The following is a 21,482-nucleotide window of genomic DNA, read 5'->3' as shown; positions in this document are numbered from 1 at the left end:
TCCCATGTTGTTACAAATCTGTATGACTTTGTTTATTTTTTCTGTGGAACACAGAAGATATTTTGAAGAATGTATAAACTGTTTTTGTTTATATTATGAAAGTCAGTGGCGTCCAAAGTAACAATGGGCAATGACTTGATGAAAATGTCAAAATTTGTCCATATAATCCAAGTTTTTCAGACAATTTTGATATATATTTTGTGTATATCATTATGTGTGTGTTTGTGTGTTTTGCAGAAAAAGAAAGTCTTACAGGTTTAGAATGACATGAGAGTAAGTAAATGATGTAATTTTCATTGTTGGGTAAATGCATGTATTTACGAGCCCTCCAAACAATTGTGCACTACTAAAACATCTGCTAGAATATAATGAAATATTTGCAGTTTATATGTTCCTTGCAGTACATTTTATTGTGTCAGAATACATAAATTACATTTGAATGCTTTTTGCTGGCATATGATATGATAGTAGTTATGACATCTACCAGCAGGGGCTAACTGGACCAAAATATTACCCCTTGACTAGCCAAAATTTGACCCCTTGGTGCAGGATAACAAAGATACCAATGGCTCCGAACTAAGCCAGAACTGTGGCAGACAGCTAATATATCAGGTCTGCCTTTAAACTGGGGCAAAGCTCAAAGATTAATGCACTACTAGGGGATAAAAAAACTTGCCAGAGGCCTTGTCAGATAATTGACAAAATGAAGAGTTCACAGATGTAATCCTGAATTTAGCAGTGGGATTAGTGCTTGCATTAAAGTTTATTGAGCTCCCACCACAGGTGTTTAGCATTCAGCGCTCATTCAGTGGGAGTTAATTTGCATTTGCCGCCATTTTTTATCAGCAAGCTTAGCCCTGGGGCCTCTTGAACTTTTTCCGGGAACTTTTTCCCGGTGTTGGAATCACGCGCATTCGGATCTGAGGTCTCGTTGGATTTAAGATTGCAATCCTCGCCTGCTCGCCACTCGTCCTCTCTCATTTATCCTGAGAATCTTTTCACTTTGCTCAGTTCTTTTATGACGCGGCTTTGGGGTTTTACTAAAAGTGCTGCATTGACTGAACGCGGGATCCAGATGGCCTCAGGACTTTACCTGTGTGCAGAGCCATTTTAGTGAGGTCATGGCTTTACTATTGATTTTGTGCTAAGAAAGAGGGATCCTGGGGGAAACCCTATGGACTGTCAAGGATGATGGATCGATGTGGTCAACATCAGGGACGCAGAATTATGTGGATATCCCATGGCAATATCCACAACATATGGTTATAAGGGCCAGTCATTCTTAGCTTCCAATTTTAAAATTCTAGCAAATGAGGACAGTGGAATTCAGATTGGAACTAGATTATGTATAGTGCTCACTGATATGTTGTATTATAAGTGTGTCGAATGAGCCTGTGTGGTGTGTATGACAGAATCCATCGCAGTGGGAGGAGAGACGGGCTATACAAAGACAATCTTCTGCTTAGGGGCTGTACCATCCGCAACACAGAGGAGGCTGTAGGAATTGTCATCTATGCAGGTACGCTGCCTTCTATCCAAACTAGGACAGAAAACGTCCACTACTAATTTCCACCATTATGAATTGTGTTTAACAGCTCTCCTTTGTCCAACTAAGTTCATTTTATTGCAATCCCAAAAATGAATATTTTCACACTGCATAACCGACAAATTATGCAGCTTTATTGGAAATGATGTGCAATTAAATATTTTGTTCAAAAGTGATATTTACATTGATTTTCTTTATTTTTCTTCACACGTCATGTGTTATTCGCTGACAAATGTAAAAAAAATAAAAATTTGATTAAACTTTATTAGTAGTCAAAATGATTGATTGTGAAGGAAATCTGTGTAAATAGCGTTAAATGGTAAGATATAATGAAATGGCTCATAATTATCATTAATATCTATTATTATTTTTATCTTTTATATTTAATCTTTGCATATGGCATTTAAAAAGAAGCAAAAATAATGAAAGTTGTGGTAAATGCCTGCTATTAAGTCCATTAAAAGAACAACTTTGTTAAAATGTACATTTTTCTGTTTCCTGTCATTTCATGTGTACATACACATGCCAGAATTGTTAATTGGTCATCTGACTGGTGCAGCTCATATTATCTTTACAGTGTTTTGTTTTGTACCGATTCTCAGGTCATGAGACAAAAGCAATGCTGAACAACAACGGCCCTCGTTATAAACGCAGCAAACTTGAGCGGCAGATGAACGTAGACGTATTCTGGTGTGTCATTATCCTCCTAGTCATGTGCCTCTTTTCCGCCATTGGTATGTAACCCTTGGCATCAATAGTTTTTTTCTAGTAAACATAGTTTTGTAAGATACTAATGTTTTCATGTCTGAGATTTTTGAAGTGTGTGTGTGTTTGTTGGCTACTTTAAAGGTGGCTCATCCCATCAGAACTATCACCAACTATCTGTATAATATTAGTTACTGTACTGTTAGTTACTGTTTTGAGTCTTACTGATACATCATGTGAAGCTGCCACATTCATCTATCATGAATAATCTTTTGCTTCCATCGAGTCCCAAATAAAAACAAACATTTGTAGTCGTTCCAAACCCGTAAGACTTTCATTCATCTTCGGAACACAAATGAATATACTTTCCTGTCCCTCCATTGACAGCTACGCTACTGACACTTTGACACTTCAAAAAGTTTATGAAGAGATCATAAAACTAATCCATATGAATTGAACAGTTTAGTCCAAAATTTCTGAAGAGCCTTGATCGCTTTATATGACGAACGGATTTAAATTAGACTTTTATTCACATTTAAACATTGATCGGCTAACATTAACAGAAGCTTGAAGTGTGAGAATAAACCTCATTGGTTCCCTCACGTCAAGCGAACCTGCTTGAGCTTCTGTTTACCAGAGTTGATGAATGTTTATATGTGAATAAAAGTCTAAATTCAATCTGTTCATCATATAAAGTCACTTCAGAAAATTTGGACTAAACCGCTCAATTCATGTGGATTAGTTTTACAATCTCTTTATGAACTTTTTGAAGAATCAAAGTGTCAGTTGCGTAGCTGTCAACGGAAGGACAGAAAAGTCTGAGATTTCATCAAAAAGATCTTCATTTGTGTTCCGAGAATGAACGCAAGTCTTACAGGTTTGGAACGACACGAGGGTGAGTAATTAACGACAGAATTTTATATTGTAATGCCTGTTACATGAAAAAATACTCCTACAGCAGTTGATGAATGTATCTGATTTGAGGAAGCGTTGGAGAGGAAGTAGTGGTTTAACTGTTTTGGTTTCCTTAAACATTCTTAGATTGCTTTAACATCTTCAGTGTCTCTTGAATAACAATACCCATGATTCCATTTTACCTGCTTTATATAATCAAGTGTTTGTCTCTCAAACCTTCTTTAGGTCATGGCCTGTGGATGTTTCAGTACGGAGATAAGAGGCCCGTCTTTGACGTCCTGAGCCCAGAAGGAACAGACTTATCTCCAGTGGTCTCAGCCATTTATCTCTTCCTGACCATGATTATAGTATTCCAGGTGAATAGCAAGTGGTGTGAGAATGTTACAATGTGCTGCAGATTCTCTTATGTAGAACTATTCCAAATTCCAAATTTTGGAGAAACCATTCGATTAAACAATGCCACAATTTTAATTTTGGGATGAACTGTTCCTCAAATTCCTGTCTTATTGTAGGCTCATTGGTAGTTGAAATGATAACCCTATGAATCTACACCAAACCTCTCGGTTTCTCTTTCTCTCTGATGCAGGTGCTGATCCCAATCTCACTCTTTGTTTCCATTGAAATAGTGAAGATATGCCAGGTATACTTTATCCATCAGGACATGGAGCTGTATGATGAGGAAACAGACTCTCACCTCCAGTGCAGGGCTCTGAACATCACAGAAGACCTGGGCCAGATGCAGTACATTTTTTCTGATAAGACCGGCACACTCACAGAAAACAAGATGGTGTTTCGCCGTTGTACTGTGGCAGGAGTCGAGTACTCGCATGATGCCAATGGTTAGGATTATCAGTGTCTTCTGTGCCCAACACAAGGGCTATTATGGTTCTATGGACACACAACATTAATTCTCTGTTAATGAGCAATATGTTGTATAAATAATAATGCTGTCAATCAATGTAGAATGTAAAATTTGAATCTAATGAATTACATGAAACGCTGATTAGCTTATTTAATCACATTGATTGCAATTAATGGCATATATCAAAAAGCCCCCAAAATGAAGATTGTAGAAGATTTATTTTTTAAAGAAATTATTACTTTTATTCAACAAGGATGATTTAAATTGCTCAAAAGTGACAGTTAAGCCATTTATAAAGTTACAAAAGTTTTCTCTTCCAAATAAATGTTTGTTTGTTTTTTTAACTTTCTATTGTCAAAGAGTCCTGGAAAAAAAATGCATCATGGTTTCCACAAAATAGTAAGCAGCACATTGCTAATAAGAAATGTTTTTTTTGAAGGTTTTCTGTAGTAATGACTGCTGATAATTCTGCTTTGCCATCACATGAATAAATTACCTTTAAAATATATTAAAATAGGAAACAATTATTTTACATTGTATTAATTTTTCATTATACTGCTGTTTTTACTGTATTTTTCAAGTAAATGCATGCAGCCTTGATGAACATAAGAGACCTTTTAAAAAGCATGCAAAACTTAAAACTTAAAAAACATAAATACGATATCTTAGCTTGGGCTTCTAAATTAACATGCAACAGTCTTAAGCAGCCCTTATAAGTAATAAATAGATAATGTAATATTGAATATATTGGTGGTTCACTTCCTCTACAGCCTGTGCCCCAAATGGACAGTTCAAATACAGGATTAGTATTAAGAAAAGCCTTAGGTCTTCCATGAAGCCCTTAATTAAGTTTTAAACAGTCTAACAAAGTGTCTTTCCCACAGCGAGGAGGCTTGCTATGTACCAGGAGGTGGATTCAGAGGAGGAGGACTGTACATCTCATGGTGGAACTCTCCCGCGGCGGGACAGCGTCACCAGTCACCAGAGCGGAAAAGTGGTGTTGCGAACCCAGAGCACCAAATCTCACCGTCGCACCGGGAGCAGAGCCGAAGCCAAACGGGCCAGCATTCTGTCCAAACACACTGCCTTCAGTAGTCCTATGGTTAGCAAGTGCTTCCATTCCACATTAAGCTGTTCATGTATCGCTCAGTAACCCAATGCTTACTAATTTTTTCCCATTTTATTTGATCCGTTTGACAGGAGAAGGACATCACTCCAGATCCCCAGCTCATGGATAAGGTCAATGAGTGTAGCAGTCAAATGGAGTTCATGCGTTTTCACAGTCAGCCCCTGAACCAGATCCCCCCTGACCAGTGTGACATCTTCGACTTTTTCATCGCCCTAACTATCTGCAACACTGTTGTTGTGTCCTCACCCAATCAACCCAGACAGAAGGTAAGCAAACAGTAGGGATGTGCACAAGACTAATTCCATTTTCATAATGACCAATGTTATCTACCAAGAGCAGCGAAAATTAGCATCTGGTTTAAGACGTGTTTTTTTTTTTTTTTTGCAGTAAATAATGGCGCAAATACCAGTAAATTGACTAGCCCACACATTAGTAAATCTCCTTGCATGATTTATTTTTTAATTTCAGTTATCATGGAAACTCCTACAAATGCGTATGCAATAAGGTCAGGCGCAAAAATAACTCTGTCCGCGCCTTTTCAGCGCTAATTTTTCAATGCGTGTCTTTAGTAAATCCTGTCAGTAGGGTTTTTTTTTTATGCCAGAAGAGGGTTTGCGCTGGCGCAAGCTGTTAGTAAATCTGGCCCTAAATTTGCAAAAAAATGTTAATGACTACTATTTCCAAGTCAACTAGCAGCAGTATCTTTAATCGACTAGTTTTGCACATCTCTAGCAGACAGACCAAACGGGCCACTACCTCAGAACTGACTGTGAGTGGGATGTTTTGGCCGCAGTTAACTTCCTGTGTTTTTTCTGTAGAGTAGGAGCTACTTCCTGTTTCTGTGTTAAAGATGTGTGGCCTATCCTTCATTGTGTAATCTTAACCCTCTGTGAATTTATGGCATGAGATTCCCTCAAAACCCACCCTCTCTGTTGCCATCTGCGTACTTCATAGTGTGTTTGTAAGTTCAGGTTGATGCTGCAATCAAAGACTTATCCTCCCTTCATGATACAAATCTGAGCCTAAACTGAGTGTTTGCGTTTAGTGTTTAATTAAATGGATGCCTGATAAACTGCTTAAAGTTCTGCTGTAATTCATCCTTCTCTATTAACATGCAGTTGCTTAAACATTGGGGAAACTACATTTTAAAAATGAATAATCTCCTTTCAGTGGAATCCTTTGTCCATGTAGTAACAAACCAACTAACATCCTGATCGTTATGAGCAATTCTCATTTTTGATCTCAACTGATCTTAAAGTGATTTTTAGTGAATATAATATATATATATATATATATATATATATAGTCAGTTCACACAGATGTTTTTTAAGTAAAAGAAATAACTATACATTATTTAATTATTTAATAAATAATGTTTCGTAAATTATTTTGTCATTTAAAATAAATGCTTGTTAGATATGTTTTAAACAACTGAATTCATGTGTTAAGTATGCTTAAGTATTCAAATATGTCTCATGGTCACCATATGTGCAATGAAAAAACATTTGCCTTGTCTTCTATTATGGAATGAACCTTCCCAGTTTATTAAAAAGCAACTGTTGCGTGACTTTTTGAAGTGACTCAATCATGTACAAATATTTAAGGAGTTTTATTTTGACAATATTTCTTTGGATCTTATCAAGGTGCGTCGCTTCGAGTTGAAGTCTCCAGTGAAGACCATCGAGGACTTCATCAAGCGCTTCACTCCAAGCCGCCTGACATCTGGCTCCAACAGCAGCAGCTCCTCCAGTCTGACCACCAACCGCTCGTCCTCCCATAAAGTGGGCTGCAGCATGCTGTCCTCCCCTTCGGCCGAGAGCACGCTCACCAAGCTGAACGAGGAGAAGCGTCCGGAGCATGATCTGCAGCATGCCTTCAGCCCCGTCCCACCCAACTTTGATAAAACAAAAGCTTTGGCTCAAGATGAATGCGAGCTCAGATATGAGGCGGAGTCACCGGACGAGGCAGCTCTGGTTTATGCAGCCCGGGCCTATAAGTGTGCTCTCGTTGGACGTTTACCAGATCAAGTGACCGTGGAACTTCCACACTTGGGCAAGCTAAGCTTCGAGCTTCTGCACACACTGGGGTTTGACTCCACAAGAAAGAGGATGTCAGTGGTGGTAAAACACCCGCTGACTGAGCAAATTACTGTCTACACCAAGGGTGCTGATTCGGTCATCATGGATTTGATCAGACCAGCTACAGGTATGCTAGCATTGTTCCCACACCTTTTCTAGGGTTTAAAATTTGGGCTGCTCCATTCTGATGCATTGAAGCGTATGTTTAAAATCTAAAACAAGTGACACGGTCCAGCTTGAGTCATGTCCCAATCCCAATGCCCCTTTCCCTCCCTGTAAGACAAAAAGATCAAAAGTTTGGACTCCATGGGGTAGGTAAGATATATATATATATATATATTTATATTATATGTGCTTACCTAGGATGCAATTATTTGATAAAAAAAAAGTGTAGTATTACATAATATTGATACATATTTATAATTTAAAAGAACTTAGTTCTATTTTAGTATTTCAAAAAATGTCAGCAGCCATTCTCTAGTCTTCAGATAACATGATTCTTTAGAAATCTTTCTTGTATGCTGATTTGGTGCTCAAGAAACATTTCTTATTTTTATCAATGTAGAAAACAGTTGTGCTGCTTTAAAGTTTAGTTCACCCTAAAATGAAAATGAAGTCATCATTTACTCTCTCTGGTGTTGTTTTAATGCCGTAAGCCTTTCTTTCTTTTTCGGACCACAAAAGGAGAATAATAATAAAAAAAAAGCTTGTCCATTATGCGACCAGTGAATAGCGACCAGCATCAAGCTTTTTATGAAAAGACACAAAAAGTATCACAGAATATCTGGGTATACGACAGGTTTTGTTGAGATCACATGCATTATTTAATGAAAATCCTGACCTTGGCCGTTGGTCTTCGGTGCTCGACTGTGTGCTCATGCATTTTTTATTATTATTAGAATTTATTCGAATTTTGTAATGATGTTGCTGAGTAAATTGTTTTATTTTATTATTGTTTTTAAGCAAACTTGTCTATATAACCACCTTGAGTGTGGTGCATTGTTTTTCATTAATTCAATTGCCCGTTGTCAATTATTGCTTTTTTACAACAAAAACATCATAACTCATAACATCTTATTGAAAAAAAAATCAATCTAATTGAAAGTTGGAAGCTATAGTTCTGGTATTGATTCCCATTCATCTCTAAAAGACACTTTCCATAAATTTCACCAGCTATAATTCCAACTGTCTGTAACTTTAGATTTATTCATTTTATTTATTGATGGCTCTTCTCTTTTATATTTGGAATTCAGATTAACGAAAGTTTGGCATGCTGTCAAACCTTCCCCCCATATGAAATGAATCAAATATTCTGGGTTAGTTTTTGATGTTTAGTGTTGATTATGGTTTAGAATATTTGTTGATCGTATTAAAGTTTTAATGAAGTCTGTTTTCTCTTCTCCATGTCCCAGTTAGACAGTGCATGAGGCCTATTCCAGCAGAATTAATGAATAACGGCTCACGGCCAAATGGCCGAAAGTCATCTGATTTCTTCAGAACATTAAATGGATACTGTTTTTCTTTTCCAAGAAATTAAAAGAGAGTGCTGGCAACCATCTACTAAGAGCAGACAGTGAGACGGTGTGATTTGTTTTTTCAGGATATGTTTTGAACTGGTCATGTCTTTGGAGTGCTTAAAGTGGCCCCTGGATTTTGATTTACACAGTTGATCAATGCTGATAGACATTTAATTCCCAACAAAGTCAGCATGGTAAGGTCACGTCCCCGTCGTCCCCTTCACCCAAACATCTGCTGGATGGCTTCCAGTTTGTTCCTCGCTCTTGATGTAGCCAAGGGTTTTAGTGGTAATAAACTATCTTAATGGCACAGGTAGACTGGCTTGTTAGTATTCCAGGCACGAGAACCGCCTCAGTGGCAGTTTTCTCTAATGCTGTGGACAAAAATGACTGAACAGGAGTACTACATGCATAGCCCTGTGCTTTATATCTAAATGTCAATGTGAGAGCCTAAAAAAAGAGATAAAACTATGGCTTAGAATAGTTCACGAGCAGTCTAGTTGCTCAACTTTCTTTAGGAAAGAGCAGAGAACATGTGGTTTGTTTGGGTTTTTTTGTTGTTGTTTTTTACATTTTCTTTCACTGTAGTATGTTGCCAATTACAAAAGCAAACAATTTAACAAACAAATACATAATAAAGCACTTGCATGTGTCAATATGGCAGTTCCAGAAGGCTAAAAAGCTGTTTTTGTAAAATATGTAATATAATTCATGCTTAAAATGTTATTTGAATATTTTGGTAATATTTTTGAACTGTCACGGACAATTCTGGCTTTTAGACGGACAAATTTCTGGTTATTCGTCGCCGACTGCAGAAAATCATATTTTGTCTTGTTTTATAGTAGAAATATCTAAATACACTTAAATCAAGATTAATTTACTTGGAGCAACACTGCAAAGATATTAAGTCTTTGTTTAATTTGCTTATACTTATTTTTATCCCTCGTTTTAAGACAAAATATTTATTCAAGCTACAGTAAATAAATCTATAAATGGTCTTAATAAAACAGTGTTGCTTCTCAAGTAAATGTATCGTTTCAAGGATATTTAACTCAAGCCGTGTCTTAGACAGCGCGTGAACACTGAATTGAGCTCTTTCTTCACGTCGTCTTGTGATTGAAAAGACAAATTCACACAGTATCCTAGTAAACCTTATCAGTTATGTCTTAACTGAATGCAAATAGTTGAGAAAGAAACCGCATGTGTACAGTATCAGTAGTCTGTATTGGATCTGTGCAGGTCTTAAAGTTACAGCAGCCTAATAATCCTGCTGCTGTCTGTGTTGATAAAACTACAAAAGATAAAGAGAAAACCACTCTTGTCTTAATGATTTTTATAATAAAAAAATGTTAAACTTTATTAAGGTTTAGTGCTTTGAAAATTGAGATTGTGCTGACTTTTTCTGGCTATATGGGCCATAAGTATTTCTAGTCCAAGTAGTTAGGAAGTTTCCTCTCGTTTGCTCTTTCTTACATGTGTTTAGTTGGCAGTCTAGAAATGTGTTTAGAGACCTAGGTTTATTAGTGTCTAGCCTATGTGGGGTTAGTTAGCATGAGACCGCAAACACACACCCAGACTGTGCCTCACTACAGACTGTGGATTATTTCATGCACGACACACATGCTCAGTATATTTTCCTGTACTTTTGAATCCAGAACCACTGTTCACCTCTGGGTGTGGGCTTCCAATTAGCACAGTGGACCAACTGAAGGTACAATAGCTGCTTTCAGAAGCAGTGGGACATTTGCCATGCTTGTAATGACACAATGTGCAAAAACAGACTACAGATGCCAGCTTGAGCCACACAGCTTTCAATGTTTTGAGCAGTGAATTGTTGTAAATTTGAAGTTATAACTTCGTTGACATAAAGCAGTTTTGACCATGCAACCATAAAGATTTGGAAAAATCAAACAGTACCTGTGTGTTTCCAGTCATTATGTAACATGCTAAAATGAAGCACATAGACAAATGTTTCTGAATGTTGGAAAGAACACCATGTTTTGCTGTGGGAATGGCAGTAATTTCCGTCTTTCAGTAATATGGCACTGGTGTATAATTTTTATTTTAGTGAGTAACATTCTCTCTGGTTACTTTTCCAGACTAAAGCTGTTAGTTATTATACAATCCATTACTACAGCCAGGTCTAGGCCTTCTGTGTTGTTGCTGTTTATTTTTTGGTGTCATTTAGTTTTTGGTGGTGTCTTGTTTTTCATTTTTGGTGTCTTGTTTTGCGTTTAGTTTTTGGTGGTGTCTTGTTTTTCATTTTTGGTGTCTTGTTTTGCGTTTAGTTTTTGGTGGTGTCTTGTTTTTCATTTTTGGTGTCTTGTTTTGCGTTTAGTTTTTGGTGGTGTCTTGTTTTTCATTTTTGGTGTCTTGTTTTGCGTTTAGTTTTTGGTGGTGTCTTGTTTTTCATTTTTGGTGTCTTGTTTTGCGTTTAGTTTTTGGTGTCTTGTTTTATGTTTTGTTTTTTTAGTTTTTGGTGTTTTGTGGTATGTCTGTTTGTTCAGTTTTTGGTGTAGTTTTGTTTAGTTTTTACTGTTTTGTTTAGTTTTTTCGTCTGGTTTTGTTTTCTGTTAAGGTTTTGGTGTCTTGTTTTTAGTTTTTTGTTTGTTTTTGGTGTTTTGTTTTTTAGGTAAGCTTTAAAGGCAAAGATATTATTATTGATGTTGTTGTGTTTTTATGGGGGTTTTTTTTTTAGGTGAATGGTTTTTTTTTTTTTTTTTTTTTTTTTTTTTTTTTTTTATATAAAATTGCTCTCTCCTTTCCTAGTTTTATGTACATGGAGCGCTAAGCCATCCATAGGTTGACTTACCAAAGGAATAGTACAGTGGTTTTGTGAAGCTTCTCTATTTAGACAGTCCAAATATGTCAAGTTCTGCAACAACTTTTCAACAATAAGACTGTAGGAGAGTTTGGGGAAACATGCTGGCATTAATGGTGCAGTGGAAGCATCACTTACTTTTGCTCATACTAAAGTATTAAACTTGGTTTCATAGGTTCTCCCACACTCTGTGTGCTGTTGACAGGAATGATACCACTCCATTTGTGTTACTACTAGTTTAAAATTGCACACTTCGCCTTTTAATACTGTTGCTTAATTTGATGACATTGATACCGTTTTTATTTTCACTCTTTGGATGGTCATTTAAAGGCATGATATGGGGATTTAGCTTATCTATAGAATTATTAAGAGCATTTAATACCGGAGTCAATACATACATCTCTGGAAAAACAGGTCCAGTCGTCCCACAGTTGCAGGGGTGGTGATGAATCATTCTGTGAAAATGTGAGGTTTGGCACCCTCACCCTCTCATCTTGGCTGACAGTCATCCATGTTGGGAAGTGATCATCCCAAACAGTTTGTTCTGCTCTTCCTGCCAGGAAGCAATGCACTGAGCAATAACGCAGGAGCGATAAACCTCAGAATGCAGAGTTATCCAGTCAACCTGTCAAAACACTTGTTGAGCAAGCCAATGGCAACAAAGATAACCAACCTTAAAGAGGTTGAAGTGATTAGTTTAGGCTGTCTGCTTACATTGTGTTTTTCTGATGAGTTGCCTAATTCTCCTGGTGTTGTTTTTGTTTTGCAGATGATTGCAAAGGAAAGCGACAAAGGAAAATCTTGTATAAAACTCAAAACTACTTAAATCTTTATGCTGCAGATGGCCTCAGAACGCTTTGTATTGCCAAAAAGGTAACAGTGACTTTCATTAATAATTAAAAATGACAGCCCTTACAATATAATTATCTATGTTTAAATTTAGAACAATTAATTATATACACAAAACACAAAAAATCAATGCATTTGATGTACATAAATTCTAGTAAATAGTAAGACGTGATGCAGTGGGCAAAGAATATAATATGATATAATAAAATATATACAGTACACTTGTACAAATAAAGTTTTTGAATGAACTGAATTGCATTAATTTGGGTTATATTGATGTGCATTTAATTTGATTTAATTTATCAACATATCATTCAATTAAAATCTTTAATCGATTGAAAGCCCTCATTTTTATTTTCACATTTACACTTTTGTTTGCCTTGGAAAAAGTGTTTTTGCACAGATGGTTTACAAGTGTGTGAGCTTTTTCCCAGAGTGCTGATCTGTGTGACAGATCAACAACCCTCTCTCTCACTCTGTCCATCATTCTCTCATCTCTCTTTCTCTCTCCATATCTCATGGATGGTAATATATGCTCTCACTCTCTTCTCTGACTTGTTAACCCGTGTCTTGAGATCCTTGTGGGAGTCTGATGTGATAAGATGTGTTGTTCTTGTTTTGTTTTCCACCCCCCAAAAAAATGTAATCAAACCTTCACATGCTCACACGGACATACAGATTTCTGCTGTCATAGACTTAACCAACAAAACATGTTACCTTTTTCTCTCCATATCTTAGTCACTAATTCGCAGCTAATATCTGACACTGGTTTAATAAAAAATAAAAAAAAAAATTTTTTTGGCATGCTTCACAGCCAATGTTGCTAAATAGTCACCTTAACAGAAGGGAAGCTTTGAACAGCTTGAGTACAATTATTTTTCACACGATTAAGTGTGAAATCATACATAAATGGAGCTGCTTAAAGTTTAACAAGCCTCTTATTGTGTTAGTTTTATTTTCTCCACCTGTTTGTTTTTTAAGCCAGCAACCAGAATACCTTATTGCGTTCTTCTCTCTTTTTCCTTTTTTCTCTTCGAAACTTTTTTTCTTTGATGTAGTACTACAGTTTGGCAATCACTGCGTTATCCAAACTCGTTTATTTCAAATCATATTTATTGAGCACCATTGAGCTGATGTCAGTGATCTCTGTCAGTGATGTGATGATGGTTTTTGATTGGTCCAGGTGCTCAGTAAGGAGGAGTACGCCTGTTGGCTACAGCGCCACCTGGAGGCCGAGACAGCCATACAGAAGAGAGAGGAGCTGCTATTTGAGTCTGCATTACGACTAGAGACCAACCTCCAACTTCTAGGTAAAAATAGTTCCTAAAGCACTCTTAGTCCATCACAGGACTTATTTATGCCCAATATTAATATACATCTCAGGATTCAAAACACAAGTGGTTAGTGCCATACACCAGTGGCTATATGCATAAAACCAATCTTTCGGTCTTTTTCAATAGGAGCAACAGGTGTTGAGGACAGACTTCAGGATGGGGTCCCCGAGACTATCGCCTCTCTGAGGAAAGCGGGCCTTCAGATCTGGGTGCTGACAGGAGATAAACAAGAGACTGCTATCAACATTGCCTATGCTTGCAAACTGCTGGACCCTGAGGAGGAGATAATCACTCTTAATGCTGACTCGCAGGTACACCCAACATGCACTGCTCCAGTCTCTTCTTATGGGCTCTGCTCTTTCTCATCACTTCCTTCTCCCTCTGGTTGCTGACTGAGTGAGGATTCCGTCTGCATCTGATGACTATTCTAATATACGATTGATCTGTTGATTATTTCTTTAGTTAATCATTTAATCAGATTCCACCTCTCCAAACTATATGAAAGTTGAGGGCCACAAGCACATCTGTTTTGAATTCAGAAATCACTCAATTTAATTTGTGAACTGATTCATTGAAATTTGAAATGTTTGAAAGAATTGATTTACTGAAATGTTTCAGAATACCCAACACTACAAGCATTGTTTAAAAACAATAGCAATTACTCTTAGACTGCCCAGTCCAGCTGACCAATTTTAGGAATGCTGTCCCGCCTACAACTACAGGGTTTGGAAAATGTTTAATATCAGTTCTCACAAGGGGTTGAAAGCCTGTTTATAATTCTGTTTTATCTCAGGGGAAGTTTGTGTTTTGATCTTGTATTTAATTATTCATTCTCTGATTTGATTATTGTTCTTGTTTTGCTTTTTGCTACCAGGAATGACAGAAATGTCTGAAGGTATTGCCCATAACCTGTAGGCCTGATTGTGCCGGTTGAAAACCCAAACCGTAGTTCCATTTCTACCACTGTTGTTGTTGTTGTTGTTGTTTTTTTGTACCCCCCAACCCCCCCCCCCCTCACTCATCTATACCGTATGGGTGTTTTTTTTTCCATTAATTAATTTATTTGTTTTTATTGCTATAAATCTAACTGATCTCAATTCCCTTTGTTATTTGAAGGTCAAATGTCTTCTATAGAATTTTTTTAAGCTTTAAAGGGATAGTTCACCCAAAAAATGAAAATTGTCAGTAATTACTCACCCTCATGTTGTTCCAACCATAAGACTTTCGTTCATCTTCGGATCTTTAATAACTTTTCTGGGCCGGCAAGTTTCAATCCCTTAGAAGCCCATGGAGGAGATATCTAGCTCACAGATTTAATCAAAAAATCTTAATTTGTGTTCGAAAGATGAACGAAAGTCTTACGGGGTTGGAACAACATGAGGGTGAGTAATTACTGACAGAATTTTCTTTTTTGGGTGAACTATCCATAGACAGTATAAGACGTGGACAGAGCCATCTTATTGGAACTCAGTTGAGACAGTTGAAGCCCATTTTTAGCGATTTTTGAGCACTTCCGTTCCTGACGCGCAGACTCAAACCGACTCAAACTAAGCTTGATGACGTGAGCATCCTGTCTGACAGACGTTAATCTTCTAGTAGCTGTGCGTGAAAATTGCCAAAGTTAATCTTGCAGAGACGGGGAACTTGAGCAAAGAGTTCTTTGGCGTGAGTGAGCAGGAGTAAGTATTCCGTTGCTTTTATGGACTCATTATCTATGGGCTTCTCCCTTGACGGGACGTCCCCCCGATTGCCTGCGAGCTTCTCCTCCTGTCTGTACGGTAATTTCTGTACAGCGCGACAGAGTCGAGTGGTTATGACGCAATCGTTAGCCTATTTTTACAAAATCTGTTTCTACGGGGCTATAATGTAACATAGAAGGTAATGGAGCCCTTTATACATTGTCGTGTTTCTTTAGAAATAAATAATGGACAAATGGAGTCTTTAAACGCCTCAGATGTAAAGTTATTCGCTGTCAAAGTGACGCCAAAATGAATGGGTGTCAATGGAAATGCTAACGCAAGTGAAGTTCTGCTACAACATGGCGGCACCCGGCCGGCTTCAACTTCCGGTCGATGGATTACCCCCTTGGAACTATCCCTTTAAATATGCAAAAAAGAAAAGCAAATTAGTGGTAGGCCGATTTGCAGTTTTTCAGTTATTGGCATGGCCAGATAATAAGTTATTCTGTTTGGCTGAAAAGTGCCAAAAGCGGGGCCGTTATATTGACAGTGGCAGGACTTTTATTTTGGCTGTGCTGAGAACTCTTGACAAATAGAAGCTCCTATTCTCTGACTTCATTAATTCACTATCTTTGTTTAACAGTTTTGTCTAATAAATTGTCTATACAATTAGCATTACCTGGGCTTTATTTAAAGCGGTTTAAAGATTCGAGCATGTCTTTGCGTCATTACGCCACATCTGTACACATAAAGAAGGAGTCTTGGCTAGTAGGCTTTATTGCGTGTGAGGATGTTGGAGGTGGAGATTTTTAGCCTTTTCTCACAGCACTTGATATAATTAAACTTATCAATTTGATGGCGGATCCAGAAAGGTTCAAACGACAATCACCAGTGACAACTAGAGATTCACTCGTAGTAAAATGCAAAAGACTTCGTTCGGACTTCGGAGTGAAAAAAAGAGACCGCAACCGGACCCATGCGAAAACAAGCCAAGGATGCATATCGGAAGGACAAAATGTAGTCACGCAATGCTGATGTTGTTAACATTAACAATTTGAGATCAAAGTATAATTTGCACAGTTTTACGTGATATGATAAGCGATTGTTAGATTTAATCAGCGCGATTTACTGCAATGTCAGAACCAGAACAAAAGTGGATGTTACTTACTAGTTCAGATGACATTTTCCGGTGAAAATTATGTTGGTCATACTTCCAAAAAGAATAATCTGTGATTCTGAATGCCAGTATCCACACCGGCACGGTGACTTACAGCCGCACACTCTCCTCAAACATTGTTCATCTGCGCTGTGCCGTGACGAAGTACAACTCGCGTAAAGTTGATAATTCCGCGAATAACTGCAATTGCAGATTTCGAACAGAGATGCCGACAAAGAGGAAAAACTGCGGACTGCACCTTTAAGGAGTGTTTGTTATAGTGTTTACTTCCTTTTTAGTCATAACTATTTCTTTATTTGCAAAAAATACTATATATTGTAAAAGGATTTAAAAATAGATTTTTTTTTGTTTGTATTGAAAATGAAACTAATGAAAATATATTTTGTATATTTTTTTTATTTTGGATACTTGAAATATTAGCTTTGAAATTAGCCTACACTAGATAAAAAGATGGCTATTTTATTCCAAACATGTTTAAAATGCATTTTCTTCCACATAATATTTTAAGCAAAATACATTATTTGAGATGTGGTAAAAAATCAGATTGTTAATTCAGGAAAAAAAGAGAGAATTCTTATGTGATTCATACAGTATGTATTCACTGTTGGATGTTGTTAGTAGATACATTTAGCAAACTTATACCAAACTTTATCTGCATTCCCCTGTTTAAAATGTGTTCATTGATTTATCCTCTTTAGACCTAAAGGGCCAAAAGTGTCTATAGTTGAAAAAACACCCATTTACCAAACTATATCTGTATTCCCCAGCATGACATTGTCCACTATTAGACTGTAGATGTCAACAGCTGGACTGACTTGAATGAGCTTTTGTGACGTTTCATTTTGTCTTCTTAGGGAACACGTGAAGCATCCGCATGAGTTTTGTTTTAAAAAACAAAGAGTTGTCATATACTGTAGGAATGTCTTAATCACTGACTCGTTGCATTAGTCATAACCTTCTCCTTGCTTAAGGGATAATCCACCCAAAAATGAAAGTTTTGTCATCATTTACTCACCCTCATGTTGTTCCAAACCTGTATGACTTTTTTTTTCAGTGGAACACAAAAGATATTTTAAAGATTGATGGTATTACTGTTCAACTAAAAAGAAGATATTTTAAGATATGCATGCGGGGTTTTTTTAGTCATACAGGTCTGGAACGACATGAGGGTGAGTAAATGATGACAACATTTTCATTTTTGGGTGAAGTATCCCTTTTAATAAAATGATTTGGTAAATTACATTTGTTATATAATTTATACAGTAATTGCATTTCTTGTGTAACCCTCGTGAGATCTTCTGTTAAAGTTCCTTTAACTTTTTATACCAGGAAACCTGTGCTGTATTGCTGGAGAACAGTTTGCACTACATCCAGGCCAAGTTCCTTTGCAACCCTCGACCAGATCCTCAAACAGCTAGAGACTATGCTGGCATCCACTTCTCTTCTCCAGTGTGTTCCCCGGCCTCTTCTGGCCACTCCAGCCCGTTCCTGGTGCACCGGCTAGGTTTGGTGATCGACGGCCGGACCTTGGCCTACGCACTGGACAAGAGTTTGGAGGACAAGTTCCTGGCGGTGGCTCGAAGTTGCCGGTCCGTTCTATGCTGTCGCTCAACGCCCTTGCAGAAGAGCATGGTGGTCAAGTTGGTGCGCAACAAGCTCAAGGTCATGACATTGGCCATAGGTAAGTAAATGATTGTATTGGTTATTTTTGTACGATTCTCTCCTATCTAGTTTGTTGCAACTGCTTAATCATCATCATTCAACTGGGTTTTTAACAGTATTTAGTTTAGTTGAATTTGTTTAATGAAAGTTTTTAAAGTCCAATCTGCAGCTGATGGGCCCTTAGTGTTCGTAAACATCACACAACTGCAAACTAAGACAATATACACAAATGAACTTTTTTCACGGAACTAATGCTGGTGATTTAAAGGAATAGCTCACCCAGGATTTACTCACACTCGTGTCGTTCCAAGCCCAGAAAATGTTTCCATGCTCTTTTCATGCAGTTACTTACAACAAACAGAGACTGAAGCCTTGAAAGCTCCAGAAAGGACACAAAAGCACCATTAAAGTAGTCTGCTCTTGTGAAAAACTTGTCTTTTTCCTCTCAGTGTATTACAACCCCCTTTATGTAACATCTATATTTCAAATAAATGCTCTTTAACTTTTTATTCCTCAAATAATCCTGAAAAAAAGATATCAGTATCCACAAAAATATCAAGCAGCACAACTGGTTTCAACATTAATAATAGAAGGAATTTAATAGAAGAAATATTACTTGAGCAGCATATACGCATATTAGAAAGATTTCTAAAGGATCATGTGACACTGAAGACTTGAGTAATAGCTGCTGATAGCAAAGCTGAATATTCACTGGAATAGATACAAATTTTAAATGTATTAAAATAGCAAGAGATCTTTTCCATGGTAATCACAGTTTTTATCCTAACCAGCCGCGCCTGCAATACGCAATGATTCTTTTTTAGAAATCGAATTTTAAAGTATAAAGTATGACCATGATTATCCCAGGTAGGCTACTGTTTGTGTTTTATTTAATGTTAAAAGAATCAAATCATCTGAGTTTGAATATCATTTTGCGTGACCTTTATAGCCATATTGAAAGTGACAATTCACCTCAGATCAAGGAAACAAGAATGTTCAAACTGTCAACTCAATGTGAATAAACAAGTGTATTCAATGACAAAGATTGTATTAGTCACTCAGTATGTATATCTTATAAATAATATTATTATATAATCAAAAGCTTCTTGAGCTAAGTTGATTGTAGAACCGTTGCAACCAATGGTCTCTACGATCTGCTTAGGCTTACGATGCTTTTGGGAAACACAGCCCAGATTGTTTTTTTCACTGATCTGGTTCTTTGATATCAGCTAACTGATTCAGTGGGAAGATTATACAATATTTACGCACTGATAAAGTCGTATGGAGAACTTTTATGAAACTTTTGCATTCTTTTTGAAGCTTTAAAGCTTCAGCCTCCATTCACTCTAATTGCATGGAAGAGCACGACCAGTACAAAATATGTTCATTTGAGATCAGCAGCAAAAAAAAGAACAAAGTCATACAGGTTTCAAAAGATTTGAGGCCGAGTAAATGATGACAGACTTTTCATTTTTGGGAGAACCATCACTTTGAGCAATAAATGGTTCTTTCTTTGTAAGAAGCACAAAATGGGTAGCATAGATTTTCTTTTTTGTAGCTTCTTGTACTTTTTGCTTGGCAAGTGGAATTTGGAGATTAATGGTACCCAGTGTTGCCAAGTAAACATTTCAGTGGTGACTGGACAGCACGTGTCTGTCCTTTCCCCAGCGCAGAATGCCACATTTACAAGCCTACGCAGCACTCTGGCTAATTATCCAGATGGCTTTAGGGAGAGGGAGAGATGCAAGGTGCATCGAGACTGAACCACCTGCCTGCTGGAAGAGCGGGTTACCTCAGGTCATACCCCTGCCGTAAAGATTTTGTAATTCATTTATGCCTCATGAAAAGAAAGGAGCAGATTTTTTTGGATGAAAATGTGAGAGGGAGCGCTCCAACGACCCCCAGCTGTGGTGCAAAGAAACTCCTTTGCCTCTGAAATTGACAGACTTCCTTACAGAAGGAATCCAGAGCCTTGTCTCTAATAAACAAACTTATATGGTGTACAGACACGTTCGCAGCAGATGTTACCGATTCTCACGCTAAGCTTGTTTGCTTTGTTTGGTGTACTTCAAATAAAGGTGGTCTTGTTGAATTTGGCTGCCATGCTTGTTTGTTTCAGTTTAGACAAAGGCGACTGACGGTCTCAGCGGGCTTTTACTTTTCTATATACTTCAAAGCCTGCTCGATTTTTAGCTTGAAAGTCAGCTTTTGATGATAGCTTGGGGTCAAGTCTGCACTGCGCCTTATGCCTCAGGCAACAGAAGATGATTTTAAAAAACCACCTCGAGGCAGATTCAAAGTTCCAAGACAAACATCTTTGAAAACATATTATGTGTTAACTGAAGTACACTCTGCCTCTCACCATACAGAAGATTCACATGCTGTCAATTTGGTTCATAATTATGTAACCCTCTTATCATTGTTTATATTTTCTTTCCAAAAGGCCACACCTTTATTCTCGTGTGTATAATAGTGTTCACACTTAATTTTAATTATAATATAATACAAAAAATAACAAATAGCCTTTTTTTTTATTTCATTTAATTTGTTTTATTTTATTTTAAACCCATTATCAACTGTGTGCTTCATAATTTCTAATCTCACTAGCAGGTTTCCTGTGATCAGATATTCTGAAAAATTAAGTCCTTCAGGCTGTTCTGCAGTAGCGGTTTTAGGCACGGGCGAACCGGGCAGTCGCCCGGGGCGGCATTTTTTCATGTCACATGGGGGCGGCACGAGCAGTTAAAAAAATCCTCTGCGCCGCGAAGGTTTTCTATTTTCTATCATTTCAATTCAATTATTGGCAATGGCGCCCCTGCTTGCTGAGAAGGTGCCGTGCACAGAAGCTATGTCAAGGGGGTCTCCAGATTGGAGGTAGCTCACCAAGGGGCCGTTCACATATCGCGTCTTTTGCGCGCTCAAGGTCGTTATTTCAAATGTAGGCGCACGGGAAGCGCGCTCATAATTGAAGCGACGCGCTCATTTTTTCCAGGAGCAGCGAGATGAACATTTTTAATCTTTTCAGTATGGGGGTGCACCCAAACACGTGGGTGTTTTTCTCTTCTCCGTAAATAAATCTTTTAGCAGAGCTACAGCAAGCGTTTTTCTCTGGTGGAAATCCATTAGCTACTAAAACTTCTTTGTCGTTGTGGAGAGCGCAGTGCATGGTTGTATAGCAACGACAGCCATGGGAAAATCGGACCGAATT

General features: G+C 37.5%; 1 protein-coding gene across 1 annotated transcript in view; it reads left to right on the top strand.

Moving 5' to 3' along the window:
- The window catches only part of atp10a (ATPase phospholipid transporting 10A), a 52,415-nt gene that overhangs the window by 19,158 nt on the left and 11,775 nt on the right, over positions 1 to 21,482 (top strand). Inside the window, exons 4-14 of the mRNA XM_056253946.1 lie at positions 1,413 to 1,519; positions 2,149 to 2,280; positions 3,392 to 3,522; positions 3,753 to 4,005; positions 4,913 to 5,130; positions 5,229 to 5,423; positions 6,801 to 7,362; positions 12,343 to 12,446; positions 13,606 to 13,732; positions 13,883 to 14,067; positions 17,942 to 18,293. Coding sequence (XP_056109921.1) covers positions 1,413 to 1,519; positions 2,149 to 2,280; positions 3,392 to 3,522; positions 3,753 to 4,005; positions 4,913 to 5,130; positions 5,229 to 5,423; positions 6,801 to 7,362; positions 12,343 to 12,446; positions 13,606 to 13,732; positions 13,883 to 14,067; positions 17,942 to 18,293 — 2,366 coding nt within the window. The remainder of the gene's footprint in view (positions 1 to 1,412; positions 1,520 to 2,148; positions 2,281 to 3,391; positions 3,523 to 3,752; positions 4,006 to 4,912; positions 5,131 to 5,228; positions 5,424 to 6,800; positions 7,363 to 12,342; positions 12,447 to 13,605; positions 13,733 to 13,882; positions 14,068 to 17,941; positions 18,294 to 21,482) is intronic.

Source organism: Rhinichthys klamathensis, unplaced genomic scaffold, assembly GCF_029890125.1.
Source record: "Rhinichthys klamathensis goyatoka isolate OS25496 unplaced genomic scaffold, OSU_Roscu_1.1 h1tg000109l_1, whole genome shotgun sequence".
NCBI classification, from domain to species: Eukaryota; Metazoa; Chordata; class Actinopteri; order Cypriniformes; family Leuciscidae; genus Rhinichthys; species Rhinichthys klamathensis.
This window is presented reverse-complemented; position numbering and strand designations above follow the sequence as displayed.